General features: G+C 48.3%; 1 protein-coding gene across 2 annotated transcripts in view; it reads right to left on the bottom strand.

The window, feature by feature from the left end:
• Positions 1 to 12,234, bottom strand: part of ATP2A3 (ATPase sarcoplasmic/endoplasmic reticulum Ca2+ transporting 3) — a 179,144-nt gene extending 166,910 nt beyond the window's left edge. For both annotated transcript variants that reach the window (XR_014174573.1, XM_081943721.1), the window contains exon 1: positions 11,090 to 12,234. Coding sequence is in view for 1 of the 2 variants with exons in the window: in XM_081943721.1 (XP_081799847.1) it covers positions 11,090 to 11,207 (118 nt within the window). In the remaining variant the exon portion in view is untranslated. The remainder of the gene's footprint in view (positions 1 to 11,089) is intronic.
• Positions 12,235 to 12,605: the final 371 nt, after the last annotated feature.

The following is a 12,605-nucleotide window of genomic DNA, read 5'->3' as shown; positions in this document are numbered from 1 at the left end:
CAAGAAAGTCAGCTGCAGAATTCTGAGAGACTGAAGTCCATGCAGGTTAAACATATGTACCTTGAGTTGCCAGGTTGGGAAACTAATACTGTATAGAGATCATGTTATGCTAGATAGCAGACTAAGCCTCTGTCCCACTTTTTTTAAGGTTATCCAGATAGGTTTTGAATTATGGAGGTACCACTGCTGTAAATCCGTGGGTTTGACACTTTTTCAGGTTATGGAACCTGTTGGTTAAAAAGGGGGGAAAATTGGAAACCCCTGACCATAAGGCAAAACTCTGGTGGTAGAAATATGGCTGCATTTGAGTGGTTTTTCTCTCTCTCCTTAATCTCTAATGGAACCCCATGATGCGGTCACACCCCATAATTCGAAAAACCCTGCTGGAGACTGCTCAAGAGGAATATCTAGGAAATGAGGATAGGGTTTCTCTACACATCTATAACTTTTTAAAATACATCAGAAAAAAAATAGTTGCTTATTTATTTATTAAATTTATAAAAATACCCAGACATTTAAGGACACAGGGAAAAAAGAGCCTTCGGAAGATTCCTGATTTATATTCAAGAATGCACTCAAAAAGCAGCAATTAAAACTACGATGATGCCACTTGACCAATACTGCGCCTCCATAAAACCTTCGTTAATTGAGCCAAAACGAAGATTAACAACATGAAATGAGAACTTCATTAAACAGATGCAGTATGATTTTTATGCCATATACAAATCCAACAGGGAAAGTTTTTATCAATGAAAAGGCTTCATTGTGGTGTAACTTTTACCCAAAAAACATCAGTTAGAAAATGGCGGGGGGGGGGGGTTGGGGGGGATTTCTTTTCAATTAAATTCCAATGTTACTAGAAGTTTTTTTCTTTTCCCCTGAAGATCAAGGCAGGGGAAAAATAAATTGCTTCTTTACAGTTATTGGATCCCCAGCATTCTGAATTTATGCCATTTACATAATGAAAAATTATACTTTAAATTCAAAAAGGTATTACCAGTTTGGTCTTAAGATTCAGACTTGTACAGGAATTTTATACATTCCAAGGTTCACCCATACATAATTTAAAAATTAGCTAATTTTTAAGGCATCATAATAGCCATCCCCCCCCCCCACACACACACACCTGAGGAAGTCCACTACAGTTGATTTCTAGAAAACAGGTATGAAAGTTTCTGAATTCTCCAAAACTTTGCAGAAAGAGTTTTGAGAAGTGCAGATATTACCCACCTATGTTCCTTTTTGCTCCTATGGACCATCATGGGTTTAATGAAGCTTAATTTAGGCACATTATAAATATTCTGATTATATTATGATGGTTGCTGAGGAACCAACTTTTTTTAAGCCGAATGCTTGCTGATAACTCAGGAGGGCAACTGAGGTTTTCTTGACCAGCTAAAATGTAGCTGAAATAAAATATTGCTCTAAAAGGGTTGGCTTGGGAGGAGCCTTGCCAAGAGAGAAATAAGATGGCTTAAATGTGGCAATGAAATATGCCAATGAAATCCAGCAGGGGCCAAAGACGCATTGAAGCATTCTTAAATTAAAAGAAGCATGGAACCAACAAGGAAGTTGAGGTTTCTTAGGTAGGAAAAGGGAACTTTTGTTGAAAACTTTATGCAAGAAAGTTTTGTAAAAAACAGAAAAATGTCAGTGCCACGTCTATTAAAGAATTTCCTTGAAAGATTCTTGAAACTGCTTCCCAAGACTCTTTGTGGCTCACAGAAAAGAGGATAACCATACAGAATTTCTAGCTTTGTATATACAGGTGTGTGTGTGTGCACATCAGTGGTGGGTTCCTCCCGGATCGCACCGGATCGCGCGCGCTCCCTTTCAGCGCTCCACCTGGCTCTCGCGCTCCCTTCCGGCGCTGAAACCGGAAGTACAGTTTTGCCCGCCCCTGGCGAAACAACGACGCCTGTCTGCGCTCCACCAGCTCGGCTGGGAACGGAGAGGAAACATCTCCGTTCCCAGCCGAGCTGGTGGAGCGCAGACAGGCGTCGTTGCTTCGCCAGGGGCGGGGTAAGACTGTACTTCCGGTTTCAGCGCCGGAAGGGAGCGCGAGAGCCAGGTGGAGCGCTGAAAGGGAGCGCGCAAGCCAGGTGGAGCGCTGAAAGGGAGCGCGCGCGATCCGGTGCGATCCAGCAGGAACCCACCACTGGTGCACATACATACAAAGATATAACATTTAGATAGTGCCCAAATTAGCAAGACCTGAAAAAAGGACAATTTTTCATTTATATTTGTCTTCTGCCTTTATTATTTTTACAAATAACTCAAAGTGGAGAACATATCCGACACACCTTTCTCCTCCTATTTTTCCCACAGCAAACAACTTTATGAAGTAAATTGGGCTCAGGGAGAGTTACTGGCCCAAGATCACCCAGCTGCCTTTTGTAACTAAGACAGGACTTGAACTCAAAGTCTCCAAAATCTAATCCTAACAATCTCTTTTTAGAGGATTATACGTTACAAGAAGTGCGTGTGTTGGGGGGGGGAGTGTCATTTCAGCTTCCAGAGAATAACCAAGAGGGATGTGAACGTTGAAGCCAAGGAAGTGCAGGGAGAGAAATCACTTCCATTCCCCCACCAGGAAAAAAAAGAGATTGAAATTATAACATCCGCATTCGGACATGTTTACTCAAAAAATTTAATCAAATGTCAGCCATACAGTTTTAGCCCACTTTGAAGATTTTGATTGATGACAGGTTTAAATGTGGGAAAGATGGTGATCGACTCTCATAATCTTCTGCACTGACTCTTTATTTTGGCAGAGTGAGGGCACAGCAGCAGAGGAATCGATAGGGAGAAAAATGGCAATCCACTGTCGTAGTTTGGAGGTGCAAATTCAGAGGGGAATGTTGCAAAATAGGCCTTGACATGGAAAGAGTTGGAAAGCCTACTAGCTGGACTGTTGTTACATCAAAGTATATAATATTGGAGACCAGAATGGGCTGACAATCTGATTTACCCCATTGCAAAGAGCCTCACCAAGCTTCCCGCAAATTCATTACAGTACAGAGAAGGGTGAAAAGCAACAAAGATGATTAGGGGACTGGAGGCTAAAACATATAAAGAACAGTTGTTGGAATTGGGTATGTCTAGTTTAATGAAAAGAAGGACTAGGGTGACATGATAGCAGTGTTCCCATATTTGAGGGGCTGCCACAAAGAACATGTGGTCAATCTATTCTCCAAAGCACCTGAAGGCAGGACAAAATGCAATGGATAGAGACTAATAAAGGAGAGAAGCAACCTAGAACTAAGGAGAAATTTCATGACAGTTAGAATTAAATCAGTGGAACAATTTTCTTCCAGAAGTTGTTGGTGCTCCAATGCTGGAAGTTTTTAAGAAGAGATTGTACAACAATCTGTCTGAAATGATGTAGGGTTTTCTGCCTGAGCAGAGGGTTGGACTAGAAGACCTCCAAGATCCCTTCCAATTCTCTGTTGTTCATTAACTCATTTTGCATACTCATATAAAAGTTAGCTTCTTCATACCCACTGAACTTTCATATCCTCCAGATACATCATTCAGCTTTTCAATGAACCTCCTCCATGACTTTTTAACCAAAAAGGAAAATATGTCACTCCACCAATCTTGTTCACTTCATCCAAAAACAAAGTCATCTTCACTGATCTCAGGAGAGATAAACAGAGTTTTTGCAACATCGAAGCTAGCAGACCAGCTTTTCAGATGTGTTGGAACTACAATACCCATAATTCTCAGATAACCCATGTAGGACTCTGGGCAGTGTAGTCCCACAGCATCTTGAAGTGGGTAGATTGGCAGAGTTGGCAGAATTCATAGTCCATGCTGCAGTATCTTGCAAGCAGCTGCTGGATGGGTTTGCACTTAAGTCATGCAAAAAAGGAGAGAAAACTTACTTCTCTTAGCAACCTACAATTCCAAAAACAGACCAGAGATGGGCACTTGTAGCAGTGGCAGGATAACTGAAGGCTCAATGAGCAATCCTGTCTACAGAAGACTAGAGGGCTCAATTCTATTCATCCGCAGTTTAAAAGGGTTTCGTAGCTGGGAAACATCTTTCAGTTTATGAAATGCTGCCTCAAACGTCAGAGCTAGAATTACCCCTTTTCTGCATAATTCTTAAACATTAGTATTTGGTATGTACTTCTACCTAAACACCAAACAAGATCTGTTTCCCCATAACAACCCTGTGGGGAAGGATGGGCCAAGCAGAAGGTGCCTGGCCCAAGTTATGCAGGGAGTTTCCATGGATGGATCCACTTCTAGACCAACTCCTTAACCACAATGGCATTTCAAAGTTTCTTCTAGGTTTTGAGTCGGCAACCTTCTATTTGTATTTACAAGGCAAGCGTTATAACCATCTTGCTATCCAAATTTGTGTTAGATCGGGGCAACGAGAGAACAGACTACGGACACGGAGTGACTTATCAGCTCTTTATTAATAGTAGTAGTGATCCAGCTTGCTCTGTGGTCGGAGGTTTCCCCTTTTATAGGGATCGGGTACGCCCCTCGACCAATCAGAACGATACCTGTTTCCCGCTGTAGCAGCGGACCAGAGAGGAGACTTGCCTCGATATATGCTAATATCTAACACCCCTCCCCTCCTAGATGGAACGTTGCGGTACGTAACATAGTCTTTTAGGTATGTTGGGGGTTGCCTTACTCGGGAGGAGCGTCGTAGTTCTGGTTGGTCAGAAGTGGTTGCAGGATCGGATGCTTTTCCTGTTCCACGTTCTGAAGGTTTCGTGCCCTCGTAGCTGGGGCGTTCCGGAGTCTGCTCGGTTGCGTTGTCTGGGGGTTGCTCTGCTTCGTGCTTGCTTTCTTGTTCCGAGCTTGGTTCGCAGGTGTCGTAGTTTTCTATGATGGGGCTCTCGCGTGGCTGACTTTCTGTAGGCAGGAAAATCTCGTCTTCGTTTCGAAGGTCTGACTGTGCTAGGCGACCCCGAAGTTGATCGATGTGCCTTTTCCAGTTCCGCCCATCTTCCAGCTCCAGCAGATACGATTGTGGACCCGTGATGCCAATGATCTTTGCCGGCATCCACAATGTTCCCCCTGCATAGTTGTGGGCGTATACGGAATCCCCTATGCTAAAAGACTGAATTTTGCTTGTGGAGTCTGGGGGAGCTGTGGCAGAGTAATTTGGGTGAAGACGGTCCAGGTGAGACCGTAAACGGCGGCCCATGAGTAGTTCAGCGGGGCTCCTACCCGTCGTTGCGCTAGGGGTAATATGCTGAATTAAGAGGTAATGGTCAATGCGTGTTTGCCAATCACCTGGACCCATCCTAGCGAGGGCCTCTTTTGCGAATCGCACCATTCTCTCCGCCTGTCCATTTGATGCCGGATGGAATGGCGCGACGAGGGCGTGCTGAATTCCCTGACCTGCTAGATATGTCTCAAATTGCATGGCCGTGAACTGGGGCCCGTTATCGGAGACCAGGAGGTCGGGCAGGCCATGGGTGGCGAAAAGTCGCCGTAGAACCTTAATGACTGCCTCTGCCGTGGTTGAAGTCATTAGGACTACTTCTAGCCATTTTGAGTATGCATCCACAACTATAAGGAAAGTCTGACCTTGGAATGGCCCTGCGAAGTCGATGTGTATTCGCGACCAGGGTGCTTTAGGTTTCTCCCATTCTGTGGCGGGCGCTTCCGGGGGTGCTGGTCTCGATTCCTGGCATGGGTCGCAAGTGGCCACCCACTCCTCTATTTCTTTGTCCATGTTTGGCCACCAAACGTAACTTCTTGCTAACGCCTTCATTCTAACAATCCCCGGATGACCCACATGTAAAGCATCTAATACATTCCTACGTAAAGCATACGGAATAACAACTCGATCCCCCCACAATAAGCAACCTTGTAACACTGAGAGTTCGTCCCGTTTTGACCAAAACACTTTGAATTCCGGGCCCACGTTTCCCTTCGGCCACCCCCTCCAAACCCAAGTTTGAACTTGCTTTATTAAATTGTCTTTAGAGGAGAACCTTGCAACGTCGTATGAAGAAACCGGTCCAGAGTCCAAACAGTCAATGAGCAATACCGGTACTTCTGGAGTGGGGTCTGGCAGAATGTCAGGTAATGGGCAACGGCTGAGTGCGTCTGCGTGTCCGAGAGTGGAGCCCGGGCGATGAATCAATTTGTATGAGTACGCAGCCAGGAAAACAGTCCACCTGGTCATGCGTGGAGAAAGGGAGACCGGAGTGGGGCGGTTTCCCGCCAAAAGTCCCAACAGCGGTTTGTGATCCGTAATCAGTTCAAAATCGCGGCCGTAGAGGTATTCGTGGAAACGTTTTACTCCAGCTACAGCAGCTAGCGCTTCCCTGTCCATTTGGCTGTAATTCCTTTCGGCCGATGAAAGAGTCCTGGAGTAGAAGGCGATGGGTGCTTCTTTTCCGTCGGGCATCCTGTGGCTGAGGACTGCTCCAACTCCGAAGGGTGATGCGTCGCAGGTCAATACCAGCGGTAGGGTCTGGCTGTATTGGACAAGCAGTGAGTCAGTGGTGAGCAGGCGCTTTACTCCGGCGAAAGCTGCAGCTTCAGATCGTCCCCATTTCCATGGTGCGTTCCTCTGGAGTAGACGGTGTAGTGGCTCAGCAACGGTCGCCTTCTGCCTCAGAAAAACGCTGTAGAAGTTAAGTAGTCCGAGGAAGGCCTGCAACTCGGTCTGATTTCGTGGTGTGGGGGCGTCCTGGATCGCCTTAATTTTCTTTGAAGTGGGGTGTATTCCCTGACCATCGATTCTATAACCCAGGAATTCTACGCTAGGCACGTTAATTTGGCATTTTTCCTTTTTGAAGCGGAGACCCTTTTCTCTGATTCTGGCCAAAACAGTTCTGACTCTTATTTAATACAATACAATACAATAGTAGAGTTGGAAGGGACCTTGGAGGTCTTCTAGTCCAACCCCCTGCCTAGGCAGGAAACCCTATACCGTTTCAGACAAATAGCTATCCAACATCTTCTTAAAGACTTCCAGTGTTGGGGCATTCACAACTTCTGGAGGCAAGCTGTTCCACTGATTAATTGTTCTCACTGTCAGGAAATTCCTCCTCAGTTCTAAATTGCTTCTCTCCTTGATTAGTTTCCACCCATTGCTTCTTGTTCTACCCTCAGGTGCTTTGGAGAATAGTTTGACTCCCTCTTCTTTGTGGCAACCTCTGAGATATTGGAATAATGCTATCATGTCTCCCCTAGTCCTTCTTTCTCTTAAGCTAAACATACCCAGTTCCTGCAACCGTTCTTCATATGTTTTAGACTCCAGGCCCCTAATCATCTTTGTTGCTCTTCTCTGCACTCTTTCTATTTAATTGCTCCTCGTTTGCAGCGGACACCAAGATGTCGTCAAAATAGGGGACGACTCCCGGTATCCCTTGCAAAAGTCGTTCCATGACACTCTGGAACAATCCTGGGGCAATACTCACACCGAATTGTAGCCGGTTGCATTTGAATGCTCCTCTATGCGTCACTATAGTTTGGGCCTCCGCTGTGGCGCTATCAACTGGCAGTTGCTGGTAAGCTTGTGCCATGTCTAATTTAGCAAATACCTTTCCTGGCCCCAACGAGTGCAATAAGTGTTGTACTACAGGCACAGGATAAGCGCTCTGTTGTAGCGCGACATTAATTGTGCATTTATAGTCCGCGCAGATGCGGACTGACCCGTCTGCTTTGACTGGGGTCACAATGGGTGTTTCCCAGCACGCGTGATCCACCGGCTCAAGGATTCCTTGCTCCACTAACTTATCTATTTCCTTATCTATTTTTGGGCGGAGTGCAAAAGGCACTCGTCTCGGTTTAAGTCGGATTGGCGCCACTTTGGGGTCTAAATTGAATGATATCGGTTTACCCACATACTTACCAAGACCGGGGCTGAACACATCCTCGAACTCCTTAAAAATCTGTTCAGCGCTGCTGTTTTCCACGGCGTTGATTCCGGTGACTTCTAACCCCAGGGCTTCAAACCAATCAAGCCCCAGAAGGTTCTGTAATGGCGCGCTGGCGATGGTCACGGGCAGCTGGGCTACGATGTCCTTGAAACGGATCTGGAATGTGCCTTGGCCCACGATGGGGACTTGGTTCCCCTGGTAGTCTCGTAGCAGGACGTCTGGAGCACGTAGTTGGCTCTTTCTGAGGCTAGGGATAGCCTGTTTCATGGATGCCCATGAAATGATCGTCAGGGTTGATCCTGTGTCAACTTCTAGCTCGCAAGGTGAGCCCTCCAAGAGGACTGTGACTCTCAGCCTTTTGGGCCGCTTGGGGCGGACCTGATTTATCGTGGTGAGATACGTTCGCAACTCCTCTCTCTGGGTCAACTCTATCTCATCATCTATATCCTGAAAATACTCTCGTTGAGCGTCTTGATAGAACGCTCTCTCAGCTCTTTGCGTGTAGTCTCTCTGGGGATACGCTCGCTCAGCTCCTTGTGAGTAATATCTCTGGGGATACGCTCGCTCAGCTCTTTGGGAACTTTCTCTCTGGGTAAACACTTGTGGATTTCTCTCTGGGCGCCCTTTTTGATTCCGCCAAGCCCCTGGGTTGGGCTTCTGTTGGCGGTACATGGGTGGCTGCCGTGAGGCAGGGACTCCGCTCCGGCACACTCGTGCGATGTGCCCAAGTTTGTTGCAGTGTGAACAAACAACGTTCCTGAACCTACAAGTAGACCTGGGGTGATTCCCTCCGCAGCTTGCACAGGGCGGCAAACGGGATCCGGGTCTCCCCCCAGGCCTCAAGTGACTGCTCTGCATCAGGTGACTGCCCTCGAACTCTGGATCCTCGTAGTCGGGGCTTGTGTCCTCGTAGTGCACTCTGGTCTGCCTTGGTGCTGTCTGGTTTATGCTGAAACCTCGTTGTATGGTTACCGATGATTTCTCTGCTAACTCTGACGCTCTTGCTTCGTTTAGCGCTATCTGTAGGGTTAAATTCGGGTTTGCCAACAGCTTCTTTTGTAGTGAAATGTCTCTTAACCCACAGATGAGCTGCGCTAAGATGTGCTCGTCCAGATCCCTGAACTCGCAGTGAGTTGCTGCTTTACGCAGGGCTGCAACATATTGATTGATGGATTCTCCCGCCTTCTGGTTCCGTGTGTTGAATTCCTTGCGGCAAACATGGCGGGAAGGTTTTGGCGCGTAATGAGTTTGCAGAGCCTGTTGCAATGCTGTCCACGATACTGCCTGTATTGGAGTAGGCGCGGTGAGGTCTCTGGCCGTGTTGAAGACTTCTTTTCCGCAGTAGCCGAGGAAGATGTTTTTCTTCCGGGCGTCGGTGATCCCCGTGTATTCGTTCGCTTCGAGAAAACACTCGAAATGAATCATGAAGGCTTCCCATTCATCGTTCGCTGGGTCGAATGGAGCGGGGGGAGTGTGCATCGCCATCTTCTCTCGTTTGAATTTGCCGCGCTGCGGTGACCTGAGATGGCTGCCGAAATTTCTGCCGAATTCCTAGGCTGGATCAAATCCGGAGATTCTGGAGGTAGCGTTCTTCGTCCTATCTGTCTCTCGATCCCATCCTCGTCGCCAATGTTAGATCGGGGCAACGAGAGAACAGACTATGGACACGGAGTGACTTATCAGCTCTTTATTAATAGTAGTAGTGATCCAGCTTGCTCTGTGGTCGGAGGTTTCCCCTTTTATAGGGATCGGGTACGCCCCTCGACCAATCAGAACGATACCTGTTTCCCGCTGTAGCAGCGGACCAGAGAGGAGACTTGCCTCGATATATGCTAATATCTAACAATTTGCTACCTACATATTCTTGTCATTCAGATCTCCTGACTCACTCTTCGCTACAGGAGGTCTGTCCACCTCTTTCGTCTTCTCTTAATTCTGTAAATCTTCTTTATAAATATAGATTTATATCAAATAAATAAATGGCTCCCTACCCAAATCTCTCATGAGCCCTGACCTCTCAGTCTTCTCAATTCACACACTGCACTAAGCCATACTTGGCTTTGTTATGTTTTCCAGAGTAAACCACAATGAGTTGGGTTTGAGTCCCAAAGGGTGGCCCAAAGGTATTTTTTTTCAAGAGGCAACTGGACTTTCTGATTTTTTTTTCTCTGAAGATGTTTCATTTCTCTTCAAGCTTCTTGGATGAGAAGCAAAAGGTCTTCAAAGAAAAAAAAACCCAGAAAGTCCAGATGCCTCTTGAAAAAAGCACCTTTGGGACAACCATGACCCAGAGGACTGAGAATCTCCATAGACGTCCCAAAGGGTGGTTTCTAAAGAACAGGGATTGGATTCACACAATACATGAAAGCCCATGAAAGTGAACGATACTTAAAAAGGGAGCTTCTGTGGACAGAGCCAGTGTATAGTGAGGCACAGGAGTGAGCGGAAACCACTACCAGTATCCACTTACCCGTTTGTCTGAAGTGGTGTAGGATTTCCTGCCTAAGCAGGGGGTTGGACTAGAAGACCTTTAGGGTCCCTTCCAACTCTGTTATTCTATTCTATTCTATTCTATTCTATTCTTCTATGCCTTCTGACTGCTTCCAGATCACATTCCGCCGGCTACCATGACCATGATCTGCTAAGTCCTGTTCAAACGGGCCTTGAACTGCCTCGAGGCGACTTAGAAACGGACCCCATTGCCAAATTCACGAGGCCAGACTTACGAGGTAACGGGCTCGGAGATGCGAAGCGAGGCGGCTGCGGTCAGAAACCGGAGTTAAGGTCGAATTCTCTCCGAATGCCAAAGAGCAGCAGCTTCCTGTCTGCCGCCGTCCCCCCCCCCCTCCTCGCGTGGCCGTGGGATTTCTGTTGCCGGCCGGCCGGCCACCGTGGGAAAAGTGATGCTGCCTGACCCTGGACTGTCCGACACGGGTCGGCAAGCCTCATGTTCTTTTTATTTGGGGGCGCTTCATTTCCTTTTTCCGCCTTTAAGCCCGTTGAGCTCCATGCACCACGCGTGCCGACCCAACCAGCAAGCCGGAGAGGGCGACCGCGATCACAACCTGCACCCGGTTAGCCCCCACCCCCACCCCCGGCACTGTCCGAAGCGACCCTCCTTCCCTCCCTCCCTGGCCCCGCCAGCCACCCCTGGCCACCCCTGGCCGTTCCGCGCAAGGCGGCGAGCTTGGGCGCCTAAGGCAGGGTCCGAGCCTCCTTACCGTTGGCGCCGTACTTCTCCCGCTGCCGTCGGACCTGCTCGGCGCTGAGCCCGCAACTCTCCCGCACCCCGAAACGCCGCAGGACTTCCTCGGCGGTCAGGCTGTGCGCGTTCTCCATGCCTTCTCCCGGAGCGGCTGGAGCGCTCCTCGGCGCTCCCTTCCCTGCCTTGCTGTCGTCGGACCGAACCTTGCCGAGAGGGGAAGCCTCTGCGCTCGCTAGACGGAACGACTCGAAGGTCCGAGCCCGGGCGAAGGTTGCAAGAAAAAGCCGGCGGGGGCGAAGCTCCTCAACGGCGCAGCGCCTTCCCGCGCTCGAAGCTCTCTTCGCCGCTCGAGCGGAGCGCCTTCGCTCTCTCCCCGGATCCGCCGACGCTGGCTGTGCGGGGAAAAGGCTGCGCTTTTGCCAGGGAGGCAGCCGTGCCTGTTCTGCGCCTTTCCTTTGGGCGCCGCCTGCGATCTCCCGGGGAGACTCAACGCCGGCGCTCCTGGCCGCAGAGACGGGTCATCCCCGGGTTTCTTACTGCGGCCATGCCTCCCTCGCCTTTGCAAAGTTACTTTCTCCTCGGCTGCTGCAGCAGAACTGCCTGACAACGCGCCCCTCCCACCACTTCCCTTCGCTCTGCCTTCTCGCCTTCCACCGCCAGGCTCGCCAAAGATCTTCTCCGGTCCCGCCTCGATCGACCACCTCGAACGCCTTCGACGGAACGCGTTGCGTATTTATTAATTATCCCCGCCGAAAGGGATCGCCGCGCGGCTACTCCCTCTTCGCCCTTCCCCATTCACAAGCTACCTGCCTTCTTCTGATTGGTTCCGTCACGCCCTTGATACCTTCCTGCCCTGCTGCCATTGGCCAACGCGGGAGTTCTTATTTGTTTATGGTCTCTCTTTTTTTTTCCTTTTCGGACCGAACCGGGAAGATGTTTTGCTTTTGAACCAACACTTTTTAAAATTGTTGTTTATAATGCCCGCCCACCTGGACCTTTACTTCGGGGGGGGGGGGGAGAGAGACAGAGGAATCTCCATTCGTTGCAGCAATGGAGAGTAGCGTTGGTGCGATCTGGAGAATTTCGGGTAACACAACACATTTTGTTCCCTTGGACCTGGACTAAACGGCTCCCCCCCCCCCCCCCGGACAAAGCCAACTCTTTTGCGGACATGTGTGTGTATCAGTATATTTGTATCCAAATGTCTCTACATTGCATGTGCTTTCCAGTTTGGGTGCAGCTGATTGTGTGTTGCCTTGTAAAATAGTAACATTTCAAGAAATTGGTAACTTGCTTACAACAGAAGCACAGTAAAAAGATTCATATAAAAAGGAAGATAACTTGAAGGTAAAATGGAATAAAACTATAGGGGTAAAAATTCGTCATATAGCATTATGGCCAAATTGTGCCAAAACTGAGTGGACCTGTGCTTACTCTTAGCATGGAATGTGGTGTTTGTCGCAAGTACAGATTAATCTGGGATATTAGTCTACACTTCTCTGTTTTACTAAAATGCATTATGTAAAAGCCTT

The sequence above is a fragment of the Natrix helvetica genome (genome assembly GCF_964273705.1).
Source record: "Natrix helvetica genome assembly, chromosome: 2".
NCBI classification, from domain to species: Eukaryota; Metazoa; Chordata; class Lepidosauria; order Squamata; family Natricidae; genus Natrix; species Natrix helvetica.
Note: the sequence above shows the minus strand (reverse complement) of the source record. Positions and strands in the feature narration are given on the sequence as shown.